We start from the raw sequence: 17,765 nt of genomic DNA, 5'->3' as shown, positions 1-17,765 counted from the left end.
TTGCCATTGGGTTGGTTCACTTGCCAAAAGGGGGAGGCTACTTTCAGGGCTTCAAAGTTTTTTATTCTTTATTTCAAAATTTGTGCTATCGGAAAAATACAATGCATATTAAATTGAAGTAAACATAAAATTGTGCAAAAACAATGCTTAAAACTGCATAAAACTACACTTTTTTGTTTCAATACCCTGCTGTTGCAGTTGTCGCTTACCCAAAAGTCATATTGCACTATCAACAATGCTTCAAATCCTATCCGAAATTCTCATTACAACATATCCATTTAGCTGTACACGCATTATCGGAAAAAGAGCGAATTGTTAACCATATTTTTGGTTTTGTTTGCCTCTCTTTCCACATGTTTAATGACTACGTCTGGAAAACTAAAGAGATAAGTGACTCCATGATTATATGGCAAAATGAAGCAAGTCTAAGAAAACAGGTGAGCGTGAGACATGCCTGATTAAATCCACGGGGCCTCGTTTTTTTCCGACTCTGTGTCATAGTGTGATTTAATATTGAAACTATTTCGTGAAAATGTTTCTGCATTTAAGCTTGGGGAAAGAGTTCTATATGGACGCCGGTAATTATTCCCCTACAGCGACTTAATAGCAAACAGGAAGCAAACACATATCTTGAAAAGTTCAAGTTAAGATGAAAAACACCAATTGCCTAGTCGTTAATTTACTTACTGGAAAACCCTTCCTAGTACTAGTAGAAGTACAAGTAGTTCCTTAGAACTTTTCAGACCAGTCCTGCCAGTCTGAGACAGGGGTAGGCCTAGGCCTAAATGTGTGGGATGTCCAGTAGGGTCTGCAAATGGAACTAATTCTGAAAACTAACTCTGCCTTGGCCCTAGGGCCTTGGCTAGGGTAACTGAGAAAGAGAGATCTCAACTGTAACTAACTGTGGAGTGATCATGTAGGCTTATTTGCTTTAATATCACTGCTTAGTCCCAGAACTGTAGAGTCCGAAGTCTGCCTCGCTCCAACCGTTTAAGATGTTGTCTGTTACCAATCACAGATATTTGAAGAATGATGATTTCTTAACGTATATTCAGTCCTAGTACTGTAGAACTATAATGTAGTTGTATATTTTTCTCTCTTCTTTCCAGAGAACTACATGGTATACAGAGTGATTGAAGTGACAGTCAAATAAGTTATCCAGCATTGCAGTAATACATTGTAGTTCAAGATGGTGTTAGCAGATTTGGGCCGTAAGATTACATCGGCTCTGAAGTCTCTCAGTAATGCCACCATCATAGATGAAGATGTAAGTAAAATTATTTTGCTAACCTAAAGATTGATTCAAACTACTTTTGTTTAATACCGATGTTGGCAATTTTTTCTTCAGTTAAAATTTGTAGTCGTTATTGTTTTAGCAAAAAATCTTGACAAAAAGCCACTCAGCTGAGAATAGTCTATCTAGATCAGGTTCCAACTTCAGAACTTTTGTTTCAGGACCTGTAATAAATTCAAGAGCAATGAGCAATTTCTCTGGGAAGAGAAATTGAATTGAAATGCTTACACCAAATTTTGTGACTTGCGCTCAGGTCTTCACCAAAATCCTACAACAGATTAATAAAGGGAAAATCTGAAAAGAAAAAGGTTTTTATGAACTTTTTTTATCTTGATTATGTTTGTGTCATTATCCAGGTACTGAACTCTATGCTGAGTGAAGTATGTCGGGCCTTACTAGAAGCAGACGTCAACATCCGATTGGTCAAGCAGCTGAGGGAGAATGTCAAGTCCGTCATCGACTTTGAAGAGATGGCTGGCGGGCTGAACAAGAGAAAGATGATCCAGACAGCTGTCTTCAAGGAGCTAGTCAAGGTAAACATGCTCTTATGCATGACCGGAAGAGGGCGCTGTCACAGAAGATATATTAACCCCAACCCCCTTTGGCTTTTGTACTAGAAACGGTGCTTATCCTAACAAGTTCAATAGGTAATAGTTGTGTCTGTAAGGGGGTCACTGTAATGACTGCCATGTGACTAGACAGAATGCGTTAAGCTTCAACAAAGCTAAAGCCACAAAGCCTAAAATCAAATTAGTTTCCCACTGTCCTCAAGGCCTCCTTGTTAATCTGCCAAGTGGAGAATTCAGGAGGAAGTTTTACCAAGTACCAGATCAACGGTGTCAAAGTTTGAGTCATTTGATATGGATAGGTCTCTGCTGTGTACGGGTGACTTGCACAGTAGCAAAACCAAACCCGACAAAATCAAGACACTTGAGTGTTTGTGTCCTATACTGCACTTGTTTTTAGTGTTACATCAAGCAAGACGTGTACACCTCAGTACTTTTCTTTGTCTAATTCTTGCTCCTTTTTTGTTTGTTTCACTTTGCAGTTGATCGACCCCGGGGTGAAAGCCTGGACCCCACTGAAGGGTAAGCCCAACATCATCATGTTTGTTGGGCTGCAGGGTAGCGGTAAGACGACAACGTGTACAAAGGTAAGGAAGGGTCTGAAAGAGACACTTGAAAAACAAGCGGCTATGGGACTTGACTTCAGCCGTCAGACAGTGATTTCCATAGTCGCTTGTGTTGTTTCACGCCGCAGCCACAATGTTTGGACGCGGCTATACTTTCTGTTCCAGCAGGAGCAATTTGTGGTTACTGTGTGACACCTAGTTTTCAGCAAATTGAAATCACCCAGTGCCCTATTTGATATCTTAATGACCTGCATTTAAGTGTCTGTTTCAGTCAGTGTTGATTTGTAAGGTCTGGTCAGACATGGCGTGATTAACATGTCCGCCAACAGAGGTTGCCAGCTGGTAAATAAATCTATTGCCCGCAGTTGTATGTGTTATTTGAAGCCTTGGCTTGGATCATTAACTGATCTAGTTCCTCTGATCATTCCAAAACCTTTCCCATTTTCTTTATAGAAGAGAACTATTCATTTGAAGGATGTGAGTTGATTATTATTAAACCTCTACTCCTGCAGAAAACAAGTTTGCAGGACGTTATGCTTTCTCTTGAAGGATATTTTCCCACCGTTTGTACAAGTTGGAGTTGTTGATACCTGATATTCATCTGTTCATTTTCTTGACAGTTAGCGTACCATTTTCAGAAGAAAGGATGGAAATCGTGTTTAATTTGTGCAGATACATTCCGTGCAGGCAAGTAAAAGGAATGGAAAAATCCTTGTGGTGTGGAATCTGATCAATTGCCACAAATGTGTTGAGTCAAACCTTGTATTTGGTCACTCTACACTCTGATGTGACTTGAGCCAAAATTCCTGCCACATGAAACTGTATTTCAGAATTATGTACGATATCAGTTTCCCTTCACATCGTTTGACTAAGGTGCCGTGTTTTTACATTATATTATGGGATACTCGCCTAAGTAATAGGCTGGGCAGGTCACTTGAGTGTCAAATCGAGCGCAGTCTCACTTGCATGAGTTAGCATTGGGGAAGTAATTCTGATTACTGAAAACGTGACTTTGACGTTTCCCCCTTTTTCCAATGTTAGGTGCCTTTGACCAACTCAAACAGAATGCAACAAAAGCCAGAATACCTTTCTATGGAAGGTGAGTCATAATGAAACACAAAGCAATGGTTTTCTTCATCAGTTTTTAACTTTGAAGACAGAAAAATGTGAGTCATCACTACCTGAAAAAAATAAATTGAAAAAAAAAAATGATAGCTGAGTTGTAAAATTGTTCTGCCTCAAAATGTCATCAAGCTGTTAATATTTGGTCTCATGTCATCGCCCATGCCATTTCTATTCAAACTTATTGGTTTTTTTTTGCCTTTCTTTATCTTCCAGTTACACAGAGGTAGATCCGGTACTTCTCGCTGCTGACGGCGTGGAGAAGTTCAAGAATGAAGGCTTTGAGATCATCATTGTTGACACAAGCGGCAGACACAAGCAGGAAGACTCTCTCTTTGAGGAGATGTTGCAAGTGTCTAATGCCATTGTATGTATTGCTAGCCTTTCAGAAAGAAATTCCTGATCTGGTCAGCTGGAGGTTGAAATTAAAGTTGTATTTAGTGTTTCCACAAAGTATATTGTTGAGGAGTGAGTTTCTGAAACTGAAGTGTGAAGCTTTGGTTAGATGTAGACTAAAATTTGCAATTATGTATTGTCTCAGTCGCCTTTCGGAAATGCCGAATTATTTCTCTTCAGGATATTTAGTCATGGGGAGCAACTGAAGTCATTCTTTTTCTTGCTGTTTTTGTGTGTTGGGGGCTGTTTCTGAGCCACTTAAAACCCATCTTTGTGTAAAATGCAACGCACATGATGGAAAAAGACCCCATTTTGTCTTGCTATTCCCAGAATCCAGATAATGTGGTCTTCGTTATGGATGCCTCCATCGGTCAAGCCTGCGAAGCCCAGTCCAGGGCCTTCAAGGAGAAAGTGGACGTCGCTTCAGTCATCATCACTAAACTGGACGGTCATGCAAAGGGCGGGGGAGCCCTCAGCGCGTAAGTCAACTTGTACAGCAGCATAGTGACTGGGTTGTGGAGTTCAAGTTAGCAGTCTTCCTGTTGTTTTTAAACCTGATGCTCAATCATTCAACTTAGGTTGTTTTTTTTTAATTGAACAGAGTTGCGGCGACGAAAAGTCCCGTCATCTTTATTGGAACAGGTGAACACATTGATGACTTTGAGCAGTTCAAAACAAAACCATTCGTCAGTAAACTACTTGGTAAGTCACCATGAATGTACGAGGCACTCTTTGTTGATTTGCCTTGCAGTTTGGGTCTTCAAGATGTTGTATTTGTGGAGGTCATCAAGGTTTTGTAAGTGGCATTTTGTCAGAAGTTGATTGTTTCCAGGGTCTGAAAACAAGAACCCTCAGCATTGAAAAATCCAACTAATTACTATCATTGTTGGACTTCTATCTGGTGTGCTATGATTCTTAATGTCTGAGAACAGATCATCTGAACGACTGAAGTGAAACAACTTCCTGCCACCCCCTTTTTTAAAGCCTACACTATATTAGAGAAACCAGGAACCAGACTAGTTTGCTTTCATTGCTTCAAAGTCTGTGTCCAAGTCAAGTGGCTTGGCACACACAAACAATGGGTAATGATGGCAGCCTCTAGCAGGGGGTTTACATATGCACATGTGTTATACTCAGCCGCAGTCATAACACATGGACGTAGCTGCTGTCAGAGAAATCCTTGCTTTCCCTGGTATGCATGTAATGATTAATATAAACAGATCAACAGTACTGTGAACCAGTGAGTATCACTGCCCTTTGCTCCTCCTTGTTGCTTGGCAAAATGCCAATTTCTCTGATCATAACTCCCTCAATAATTTTGCCAGAAACTTTCCAGACTCCTTAAAAATCTGCTTCTCGTACAGCATTTTGTACACTTTCAAGAAGCGTCAAACCAAAATGTAGAGCAGTAAATGGCTGATTTTAGTTTCTCAATCCTGCAACATTCTCCCCAAAAGTGCTGAATGGATTTTAAAGGGTCTGAGAAGGCTAAGTACCGAAGTGTGACATCACTGAACCAGAAAGTGCAGTGCAAACAAATGGAGTACGCCCGCGTGTTGGTTCATGCGCTGGTTCTCGCACTAATGCCTTTTACACACTAATTGTGTGCGTGACGTATTCACTTCGGTACTCTATTACTCTTGACTGTGTTCTCTCTACAGGAATGGGAGATATCGAAGGTTTGATTGATAAAGTGAGCGAACTGAACTTGGATGACAATGAGGAGCTTATCAACAAGTTGAAACATGGTAAGCGCGCAGTTGCTTGTAGCATTATACACAAGGTGTAACTTTGAAAATGTAAATGAATGAATTGTCATGAAATTCAGACCAAGAGTTTGCATTGATGTATAAAACAAATTGTGAGTTGGACAAATATCATCCAAGTTTTGTAATTGATGGGTCTGTTTGTTACAGTATCATAACGTTTCCTTTTTCACTATTATTTTCAGGTGAATTCACGCTGCGAGATATGTATGAACAATTCCAGAATATCATGAAAATGGGCCCATTTGGCCAAATTATGGTAAGACTTGTTGTAATTCCATACTTCAGTGGGTGGTTCTAGGAGTTAGTTATAATTATTCCAGAAAATAAATGGTATATAATACGAAGTCAAAATTGCTGGTAAAAATTACATTTGCTCTTTCAGTGTCATGGTGGGTGATTGGAGGAATTTGGAATAAGTAGCAAGTTATCATTTCATGAACAGTTTGAGAAGTGACAGGGTTTTTTATTAAAGAAACACAGGGCAGGCCATGTCTTTGATAGAGAGACCTGTATTCTTACACAAGTGATTGGCAGCGTTGTAGTCAAGTACTTTTGGAGTACCTAGGTTCTTTGCCAAATATTGAACTAGGTTAGAGGGAATGAAGCTGGAAGACACAGGCATTTGATGGTGAATGCACAAAGGTAAGATTACAAACTAAATGTAAGACTTCAGGCAGTCCCAGTTTTGTAATTTCTAAGTGACAACTCAGAGTGATTTGATTATGAATTTCTTTAATCTTCATTTTTCTTGTGTGATTTACTCATCAGGGAATGATTCCAGGATTCAGCAGTGATTTCATCTCCAAGGGTAACGAGCAGGAATCGATGGCCAGACTTAAGAAGTTGATGACAATCATGGATAGCATGAATGATGAAGGTAACAAATGGAAGGGTCTGTGAAAGGAAGAAGCCTGCATTGGTGGCTACCCATTTGGGAACAATTTGTGTACTGTGAGTTCAAATTCAGGGAGCCACTTAGAAATTTGTTCAACCCAGAACTTTACCGGTTGCCTTGACAGAATCAAGACATATTTCGTATGACCATTTTCGTTTGGGTTTAATTTCGTACGGTCATTAAACAGAAAAATCTTGCTTAGCAGATGTGTCTGGACTAAGCAGAAATAAAAAGAGCATTGTTGACAACCAATAAATACACTGACTTTTTCGGCTGGTTATTTGTTTTTACTGAACAGATTGTTTCTGTGTAAGGAGTACACTTTCATGCTTAGAAACTTTGTGAAGTGGAACTTAGCTGAACCACTTTTGAAGTAGAAATGTAAAGAAATCAACTGATTTTTGGTGTTTACAGAGTTGGACAGCCGGGAAGGCGCCAAACTTTTCATGCGCACCCAAGGGCGGGTCCATCGTGTGGCCAGGGGGGCGGGCGTCTCCTCTAAGGAGGTGCAAGAGTTACTGCAGCAGTACCAGAAGTTTGCCCAGATGGTGAAGAAGATGGGTGGAATCAAAGGGCTCTTCAAGGGCAAAGGTGAGGAGTGACCAATGCTTGACCAGTTATTCCATTGTGTGTGCATGAAATTTGCTTGCAGACGGTTGGCAAGATCGAATGTCCACTATAGGCAAGTTCCTGGTCAATTTGCCCTGGTAACCTGTGCAGAAAATACACCTTGGGTACCAGGCAAAATTGACCAGTGGTTAACAAATGCTTGTTACTCAAACAGGCTCACCATCACACAAATGGTTTGACTAGGGTCATTCGAGTGGAATTATTTGGTTTGTGCACATTGAAATTAAGTGATTAACTTGTGGACCAACTATAGTTTGCAAATTTGCATAGAGCTTGGCCCACATTTGTGTAGTATAAACATGGTATCCATAAATAATCTATTGCCACACATTGTAAACTTGTGGACCAACTATAGTTTGCAAATTTGCATAGAGCTTGGCCCACATTTGTGTAGTATAAACATGGTATCCATAAATAATCTATTGTCACACATTGTAAACCAATTGTCTAGTCCTGATGTACTGTCCTAAGTTTTGTAAATTCATGTGTAAAATCCTGTATCTTTTTTTTCTAAGGAGGTGACATGGCCAAGAACGTCAATCCAGCGCAGATGCAAAAGTTGAACCAGTCCATTGCCAAAGCTATGGACCCCAGAGTACTGCATCAAATAGGTAAACAATCTTGAAAATGACTTGAGATGGGCGTATGTATTGCCTTGAGCAATTTCATTGATAAACATCACTCCACTTTCCCAAGTAGTTATAGATAGCAATGCGAGTCATATGCAGGGTGATACGTAAATTGATACATAAATTGTTCAGGGCCAGCAGATGGTCAGCTTTGCATTTTGTGTTACCCTATCCAATCTGCTCATAATCTTTAAAAAAAAATGATGGAATCCTAAAATCTTCTGGACGCAGAGAGTAAAAAGTGTGAAGAAAAAAGTAGAAAGATTCTAAAGAAAGCAAAAGTAAAAAACTGTGAACTGCGTGCTATCTACAGTGATCCGAAATATATATATCAAAAAAGTAGGAGCGCTTGGCACTTTGATCCCAGCAGAATCTTAGTCAGAGGCAAAAACAGGAGGGACCAAAACACTCATATTGCCTGTAATGGCCGGACGCCTCACCAAGCCTTCACAATCCTCTCAAAGCTGCTAGTGGATTGGAAAGGAGCTAGGAGAGTTAGGTTTTGTAGTGAATAGTTACAAAGGGATTTCTCCACAAAACATGTAAACCTGTTACAAGGCATCACACGTGCACCTAGGGTGTTGCCTCCACTGTGTGTCTTCTACTTCAGACGGCTGTAATTTGGTATTCTCCATTCATATTGTATATACAGACCGTTATGTGTCTCACAGCCACATACACTTCGACTGTCTGCTTGCAACCCTCTCGATCATTTATATTCATTTCTTTTTCACTTATCTTTTATCTGATGAGGAATTGTGATTTGTTTCCCCCTTGACACAGGTGGTGTAGGTGGACTTCAGAACATGTTACGGCAGTTCCAGCAGGGGGCAGCAGGGGGCGCAGGTGGCCTAGGGGGACTGGGGAACATGATGGGTGGAGCAGGGGGGCCAAATAAATGATCCAACAGAGTGGGGCGAGGATGAGGGGGTGTGAAGGAACATAGGCAGGGATGATGGATATCTCTTTATATAGTTCTTTCTCCAGTTAGCCAAATTACCGATATATATTTTAAGAAATGAAACCACAATATGTAATTTGGAGGCAGACTTCCACTTACTGTCTGTTCCAATCACTAAATCTCATACTGCTCAAAATGAGGTTAATGCCTGAAATTAATGCAATCCTTTGAACAGTTTCGGGCATGAGCACAGGTGTATGAACTTGGTGTTTGCTCTCAGATTTCAGGCGGACATTTTTAGGGTCCACGGTAATAGTGCAAAGTATAAAAGATGTAAGCTCCAAAGTAGCGCTGGTGACTTCTGGCTCATGTAAGTCACTGTCACTTTAGGTCAACCAAGCTGGTATCCAATCTGAGCAAATATTGAGTTGTAGAAGATAAACTGCCACTTATGCCAATTTCATGAAGTAAAGTTGTGGGATGTAATGGATGACACACACAGGTTTGTATCACCAAAACCAGTTACAAGGAGGAGGCAGGTTGCTTCCAATGAACTCAAATCTGCAGCTTCTGAAGTTCGTTAATATTGAGTGTTTTTTCATACAAAGCAATTAACCTGTAGAGCTTGTATACATTTTCCAATGCATGAGTGTATTTTTTCCAATTTCACAAAGAAGCAATTCAGCAGAAGCAACTGTTCATATTACGCAGCAATTTCTTGCATTGTGTCTCTACTTCAGTTTTTGGAGAACTTTCTTTGTGTTTTAAGTACCAAATAATTTTGTCTTGTGGATTTTGTTTCATTACTCTTTTCTTTGGGGGGGGAGTTTAATGTGGACCCAGTACAAACAGAAGACTGTTTGAAAATGGTCTCAGAAATTCAGACAGGGTTCGGAATGTTGGCCTGGCATTTTCTGACTGTAATCACATACTAAACCACTGTGCCATGGTCGGAATGCAAGTTAGTTTGGCTGGTGATTAATAACACATGGATTTGCCATCAGCGATAGCACACTCACTTCGGTGACATTTCTTTACTGAACACAGTCACGCAAACTGTAAGGTCCTTAAGTGTTTGGTGTCTGTCACCTCTGAGAAACACTTATTAAATTCTAGTAATATCGGGGGAAAACTGGGAAATGCGTATTTAAAACAAGAAACACTTTATCAGCAGATACTTGTTAGATTTATTCTTGTTTGCAAACATTGGTCAATCCATGAACAAGCAGAATCCCATCGAAACCAATTGTTTACCATACAGTTTGTAACAGTAACATTGTTTCACTAATTTAAAGTTCAATGTATTGATCATGAAATAAAAACTATTTAAGACAAGTCACTACCTCTCTCTCATTTCTTTATCTTCTGCTTGTTAATTTTCCTGGACTGTTGAAGTTATTGGGCAAGCCTCTTTAGGGAGTCCAGAAACAAGCTGAACGTACATACACACATTGGAGAAACAATTACAACTTTTGGTATTGTGCATATATCAACTGCAAAATCTTATAAAAAGGTCTGGACTCACAATGGCCTTAATCAGCCCACGGGTAAATGAAGCCAACGGTGGCCATTTTACTGTGCCAGCGATAAAGGCAGTATAAGGGCTTGCTCGCCGTTGTTAATGAAATTGTTCATGGCAACAATACTCTGGAGAACAAGCTAATCATCTTTGTATTTGACAGTAAGATGGCTGCTGGTGATCAGTCAGTACAAGAGCACAGTGAGTCCTTTTTTTTTAATATGACGTTTATGACATCAGCCCTTGGGTAAGGAAGCAGTAGGTTTATTGTCAACAGAGGGAACCATTTTCAACAGAGCGTCCCCAGAACACACGTTGAATATCATTATTCCCAACTATATGGCACACAGGTAACAGCTGAAATTCAACGCACTAGAAACACTCTCACAACCTCAAAGCATCAAATTATTAGATCAGACACAACCCAAACAACACATCCTTTAAGACCTTAACAATTCTCATCAATCCTCCAATATAATTTTTCACACCGCTGGGAGTTTGGACTGCGTCCCTCTGTGAGTCCAAAATTACTAGATGTCTTCGCGATGCCACATCTGAAATTGGCACACTGGGTATTTATGTCAGGAACATACCAATGAACTGGCTTAGATGCATTCACTTCAAAATCCACACATTTCTGGTTTTACACTGTTTTACCTTTAAAATACTTCAGTGGTAGATCAACAAACCAAACAGTAAACAAGTAAACTGTGCACAACAAGAATACATGCTAAATGTTCATTATAAAAAATAAACATTTCGTTCTAATGAGAACATTTTTACTAAGCACCATACACAAAACACGAGTTGTCTCATCTACAGAGCACCTATGTGCTTGTAATATAAATGGGTTCATCCAAAATGGCAGACACTACCTTTCTTGGCCCAAATTTATTGCACTGCCAAGTAATGGCTAGCAAGGCCTATACTTGGATTTACAACCTAAGTCCACGGCCAATTTCACAAAAATGAAAAATAAAGACATTTGCAAGCACAGACAAAATGTCTAGTAATGTATATTTTCCGTGACTGGTTCCTCATCTAGGTATTGCTTGGTACGTAATTTGCTAAGCAAAGTTTGGTGTTAAACAGTTTCATCACCTGATTCTTTGATCAGGCATTCTTGTCCGAGATGTAAACCAATACAGCATATGTACGAATATCCTCCGTATGCATGCTTTTTGATCTTATCATGATTTCACGATACCCATACAAGGAACTTTAAATTAAGCAAACAACAGATTTCTGTTCATGAAGAGATTCTTTGTGCTTAGAAGTACAATAAAATCAGGCCCTCATTGACAAAAAAAGAATACATCTTTTTCCAAAATGATTTGTACATGACTAGTAAGCCACTCGAGGGGAGGGGCTTCAGAAGAAGAGGGAGTTGGGTTTGCAGCTGGAGGACATACAGCAAGTGATGTAACATGACACAGGGGCAAGCAGACATGGTTATGCTGCGACTGCGGCATGTCTATCATCTCAGATCTGTCCCATGATGCTCTGTACTATGTCTGCAGCATCCACAGAACAGCTTCAGCCTTTCAGAGCAAACCTCTTGATTCTTTGCTGAACCAGGACGGTAAAATCAATTAAACAACAAAATGCTGGAAATGGCTTTTGCATACAGTACATCGCCCACTTACAAGACAAAATGGTTTAGAAACATCTGGAAATATTTCATATTTCAACCAACATTTGCACCTCTTTTATAATTGGAATCCCCAGAAGTACAGTGCCTAAACAAATGCAAATCATATCGTAGTAGAAAATGTTTACACAAGACAAAATGTCTCTTACTTGATACAAGTTAAACACGGTATAAAAATGCTTGTCAGCCATTTTAGGGAGCAACAAATAAACAGTGAAAGAAAAACAAGCACACGTACACCCTGGAAATGTTTTTTTTTTTTTTCACTTTTCTGAACACCTGTGAGAAAACCATTGTTTTTGTCAAGATTGTTGTTATACTTTCTTGGCTCTTCTCCCGTATGTCCTACTTTGTACACGGTTTTCCTGCACACATCTTCGGTCAGTTTTAAACCACAGATCTGGACCAAACTCAAATCAGAGCGAGACCCCACACAGAAGATGAGCACGGAGCAGAAACTTCATGATGACTTTATCACAAGTTAGGTAATAAGCCCCTACAGTGTAGACCAATACTGTGTGAACACCGAGTCCAACTTTAAACCGTTTACGGACCCGAAGGATGCATTATATGCAAACAAATTGGGCGGCAGTCAAGATGATGTTATCAGATTTTTAAAAATGAAATTAAAAAAATTTTTGCTTTTTTTTCATTCTTATTCTATATATCCTGAAAACAGGGGCATATTCATAGTTCTTTCTGTACAACCTTCAAAAATGCAAGTTGATGCGCCTTCTCCCCAACCCTATTCCAACACTGAGCTCACAGCTGAACACCAGTGAGGTACCCTTGCATCACTGACATTACAATGTTACATTGATGAATCGTGTTGATATCTGCCAAATGTATATGTACAGTAACACATCTACAGCTTTACACTCGCCTGTTTTGTCTGACAAGACAGTATCTAGTGAAATCCTCCAATTTCTAGTTTCTTGAAAAGCAAACCTCATTTGTTTATCATGTCCATCGCCATTTCAAAACTTTTCTTCTGACATTGTGTAGATTGCTCTTAATCTAGAGTTGTGTGTTTACTGTTTTCTAAATACTTCTAGAGAAGATGGTATGGAGGATTTGAACCAACAACATCTCACGGCTGTGTTTGAAAGAGTTTGGGTATTAACATGAGTACCCTCCTCATACGCCTCCCACCAGCAGAAATGCAATGCGCGGGTATTAAAGCGAGAATATTCTGTTGGGCTTGCTCTTCTGTCGATGCTCTTGCATCACGTGGCTATTTTAAGAAGACAGATAGAAAGATAACACTGTAAATCATTCTTGTAATGTGACCTGAACATAATGCACATGAAACGTTTTCTTCTATCTATACGTATTCAGAGTAAAACATGAGCACAGCTTTTGTGAAAAATGCCCTAAGCTGGCTACCCCAGCTATATGTATCTAGACAGGGAATTCTCTCTCACAGGCTTTTATTCTAGTCATGAAATGCAGTGACCTTACAATAACTCCTAACTTCTGAATAATTATAAAGTATGTAGTAGGGTTCTAGCTAGCGATAATTTTTCTTTCAAAAAAGCGAACATTCTAGCTGACTGCACATTACTTTGCAAGCACACACTTTGTATGATGTGCTGGCTGCTTTCACCCCAAGTTGCTGAGGACAATGGTAACCGACATATGGAACATTCATGTACCTTTTTCCAAGCAGGCATAACATGCGCTGCAAAGCAACGTTTACATACGCAATCTATAGTGCGCATAAAATGGTTCAGAATTTTCTGATCAGTACATCACAACCCTGGAACATATTTGACAAAATTACCCATAAATTTATGTCAGCTCGTACAGTATAATACATTATAACATATGCATGCAGACCTTACATGCTTGAGTAATAATTTGTTTTTAACACAAGTACTCAAGAAAGAAACTACTAGAAATAAAATTTATTAAGTTTTCTTAATGTAGCACACTTCAAGTTGTTGCATCTGGTTTTGTAACAAGCCTCTTTGCTATAACCATGCTATAGTGTTAACAAGAAAATAAAATCTATGAAAGTATTTACATAAAAATACATTTACTGACACTCAACAAAGTATACATGTTTGTAAGAGTTGGTCACCTTTCTTATTGTTTGTATTACATAAGAGTATGAAACATGAAAAATATTTTGTGACAATAATCAGGATCAAACTGAGAAATATTCCACAAATCCAGCCTGAAATTCCCAATTGAACTTTTGGGCATGCCATTTGTTTTCCTCCTTTCCTAAGAGAGACATTTTCAAAAGAACTTGGCAAACATTTAGGATATGTACCTAAATTTCCCCCATGAATTCCAAGACACTTTTTCTTGTAAATGCAGCAAAGTGTTTTTATTTGGGGGGGGGGATTTCAGAGATGGACTGGTGGTTTGGACTGAAACTGAAAGTACATGTAGCAGTCTGATTGCTAAACTCTTAACCGTCAATGTTACATTGCTCATCTCCCTTGAACAAAATTCAGAGTAGCCCACTTGGGTGTATATTTCAGTCAAATTGTGCATCATGAACCCCATACAACAAACTTGTTTGGTTTAAAATATCAACAGACAGAATACAAAGCAAGAGGCGTTTTAGCTTTTGCCAACCTGGGCATTTCAGTTTTGGTTCACTAATGGTAAAAGTTTGTAAAAATGACATTTAACAGTCAATTATATTCCTTTAGTTTGAAATTGTCATGGTATCACCTGGAAGGTTGTAACGTTAGCTGTTTGCTACAGGACTGTAAACTATGATATCCCTAACCATGCTGAACCTCACAAGGTTATGCAGGATTTCAATGGTCCCCCAGGGTGTTAGGGTTATCCCTAGCCATGTTGAACCTCACAAGGTTATGCAGGATTTCAATGGTCCCTAGGGGGTTAGGGCCATCAAACACTGATGTGACAACGATAAATACTGGCCACGGTACTCTGGTAGAAATAGCTTTTTTAAAATCTTGTTCCTAACACAACAGTAATCCAATGCCTGTAAGTGTGTGGTTGGGAAGATTTCATAACAGTAAAATTTGGAATAAACCAATGATCGGATCGGACATCGAATCAGGCTGATGTTTGCAACATCGGCAACATATCAGATTGGCAAAATTTGACCTTCCTTGCCGATGTTAACTTCAAGAAAGGAGCAAACTCTGCTCTCAGTTTTGGCAAACAAAAATCTCATACGTTTCATTTGAGCATGGATACAAACTGTGTTTTTTTCATTTGGTGTGATAAATGAAAGGTTAAACCCACGTAGAGTATCCCCGAAAATTACACCTCTGCAACTACTCAATGCACGGACCGTGGCCCCATGGAGCAATCAGTGTACTTGTGTACCGTTTCAATTAACAGCCATTAAAACAGCCCAGGAACTACACCATGTGTGGCACCACGCACGAGGTGCTGTGTGACTGGTCTGAAGGTAGCCCGCAATTTAGCCTTTATTCAAGGCACGTGTGGCTACCTGAACATACAACGTGCACCTCTGCTGTTGGCATGCACGATGAAGACACCAATGCAATGGTGCAGCGGTTCCATACATGCCTTGACTAAAGGCTACCGTGATTCAGCCCAAGGTGCTGTGTCTATTCTGAATGTACTGTACACGGTAAGCAGCGCGTTGGTTTGTGTGATCGGTTACATCAGTATCATGCGCGGCGGGGATCGACGTACAGAATTTACACGATTTATTCTCTCAACAGTGACTGTGTTGGCAAAAACTAATCCTATTACCGGTAATGTGTAAACTGACATTTTAAGGGAGTACACTGGTTTTGTATTGTTTGTAAGCCTACATCCTGTTTGGGTTTTGTCTCAGTTATTGTTGGCAAAACCATCGCATCGGACATGTTCTGATTAAAACATCGGACATCGGATCGGCACTTAAACCCTAAATCGGTTGATCCCTAAGTAAAATGCCACTTGGAGCACTAAAATGAGACACACGTCTGAAATTCATGCCTTACTTTGTAAACATGCACACAGGCTGATGATCGGCCATCAATGTGCAAATGTTTGAAAATTGCAATTCCAATGAAGGAAATTACATGCAACTTGGCTGATCCCATTCACAGACATCCTATAAAAACATCTGGACCTGTAATATCCTCAGAGCCTATTTGTTTCACACTGATCTGGATCACTATCAGTGATCTTGAAGCTGGTCCATGCCATCCATTAGCTGGTTATAGAACCAACAAAGGATCACCGATTGCGATCCAGATCCATGTGAAGGCCTACGTCAACCCACACAGGTCACTGAAGTCATCGGCGGCCATCTTACCTCATGATCATGGGCACCATGTACTTTTGTACATGGTGCCCATGATCCCACAAGCCTAGGAAGACCAAGCAAAAGACATCCCAGTCACAGCCGGAAACAAACACAAACAGACATACCACCAAGCTACATGTATTTCAGATGTACAAAGTCAAGTTAAAACACATCAGACGGATATAAAATTCTTGGCGCCTTCTGAGTTGTATCAAAAATTACACATAAAGCTTTTATAGTATCACTAAACCTTTGTCCATGCATCTTTTTTAAAACATACATTTTTCATACTTTCTTTTATAAAAAGGACTTGACTTTGATTTCGTCATCACTGTTTTCAGATGGGACCTGCAATGGGACCTCAGGGTAGGTAGGCATCTGAGCCACTTCCACAACTTCCTCAACTTTGTAAGAGGGATAGAGACCGCTGTTTCGGACTCGTAGCCGGTGGTTCCGCCCCTTGGAGTAACCATCCCAGTGGTTGCCGGCCACGCCCACTGTATCCCCTGGTGCTAGAGCAATCTCGTCCCGGCTGCGAGGCTTGTGCTCATAAAGGGCAGTCTGTCGGTGCTCGTTCTGGCCACCGAAGTAGTAAACATCATCAAGAGAGTGGAAGAACGTGGACGCATCCGGGTGGTATGTCTGCATGATTTCATAGGCTACTCGACACACCTGAAAGAGCAGTCGCAGGGAGCGAGAGAAAAATCAGAAATATCAGCATCATTATTGGCACAAGTCTACAAGGGAGATGACCAGCTCTATACCACTGCGTATCAAGGACTGTTACTTTTTATGTCATCGACCAAATTCTGTTCTGATCAGTGATTAAGTGCACTACTCAAAACAAAGAAAGTCTGGTATCCACAATGATTCTGGATTTCCTCAAACCATATTTTTACAAGGAATAATCGGACTTCTCGAGAACGAGTACTTGAACCAGTCCACCGTGTCTTTCAAGCGAGAGGAGTCATTCTTAAGTTAAAATATGCAATCTCTTAATGTTCACCGAGCAGAAAGTGCATGAGGTGAGTGTCATGGTCGGGTTCACCAAAAGACCAGTCAACAGTCACACCACACATCCAGTCACAAGTAACAGAACACACATGACAAAGTGGATTTAAAGAGTGCGACTCGACAGGAACTGATTGACGAGAGATGAAGTTGTGATGGACTTGACAACAATGCCATTGCCAGTAACTACCTACCTGAGAGGAGAATGTACACACTAAGTAGTCAGACAACGCAAGGAAGTGGATATCGGTGATGACACCTAGTAGAGCATTCTCTGTGTATCGGCTTGCCAGACCAGCTGACTGGGATATTGCATTGTCGCTAATAAAAACATACTGTGGATAACTGCAAGTAAATATCATGAATTGAAATTAAGCCCTGTCAGTTCAGGATTTACCAATGTAAATAAAAACTACAGAAAATGTGTTTGTGAACAAACACATAGCTGTTCCTAAAATGTGTTTCATTGTCTTTGATGACTGTCAACAAGTATCATAAGTTTGCAATTAATTGGATTACAAATAATTGCCAAAGTGGCACTGCAATTGAACGTATAGTTCA

General features: G+C 40.0%; 2 protein-coding genes across 5 annotated transcripts in view; one reads left to right on the top strand and one right to left on the bottom strand.

The window, feature by feature from the left end:
- Nucleotides 1-272: 272 nt before the first annotated feature.
- LOC110988062 (signal recognition particle subunit SRP54-like) lies at nucleotides 273-10,107 on the top strand. Its single transcript, XM_087136265.1, has 15 exons — nucleotides 273-437; nucleotides 1,110-1,267; nucleotides 1,651-1,827; nucleotides 2,343-2,447; nucleotides 3,047-3,113; nucleotides 3,468-3,525; nucleotides 3,765-3,915; nucleotides 4,275-4,423; nucleotides 4,546-4,646; nucleotides 5,606-5,692; nucleotides 5,896-5,969; nucleotides 6,482-6,590; nucleotides 7,023-7,199; nucleotides 7,754-7,849; nucleotides 8,651-10,107. The coding sequence occupies exons 2-15, from the start codon at nucleotides 1,190-1,192 to the stop codon at nucleotides 8,767-8,769; spliced, it is 1,548 nt and encodes a 515-aa protein (XP_086992391.1). The 5' UTR covers nucleotides 273-437; nucleotides 1,110-1,189; the 3' UTR covers nucleotides 8,770-10,107.
- fut8 (fucosyltransferase 8) overlaps nucleotides 9,932-17,765 on the bottom strand; it is a 47,924-nt gene continuing 40,090 nt past the window's right edge. For all 4 annotated transcript variants that reach the window (XM_022251279.2, XM_022251280.2, XM_022251281.2 and 1 more), the window contains 2 exons: nucleotides 17,399-17,549; nucleotides 9,932-16,865 (listed from right to left, as the gene is read on the bottom strand). In XM_022251279.2, the coding sequence (XP_022106971.2) occupies nucleotides 16,491-16,865; nucleotides 17,399-17,549 (526 nt within the window). In that variant the 3' untranslated portion in view covers nucleotides 9,932-16,490. The remainder of the gene's footprint in view (nucleotides 16,866-17,398; nucleotides 17,550-17,765) is intronic.

This window comes from Acanthaster planci, linkage group LG01 (genome assembly GCF_054643075.1).
Source record: "Acanthaster planci isolate LZ-2023a linkage group LG01, COTS_SCS, whole genome shotgun sequence".
NCBI classification, from domain to species: domain Eukaryota; kingdom Metazoa; phylum Echinodermata; class Asteroidea; order Valvatida; family Acanthasteridae; genus Acanthaster; species Acanthaster planci.
This window is presented reverse-complemented; position numbering and strand designations above follow the sequence as displayed.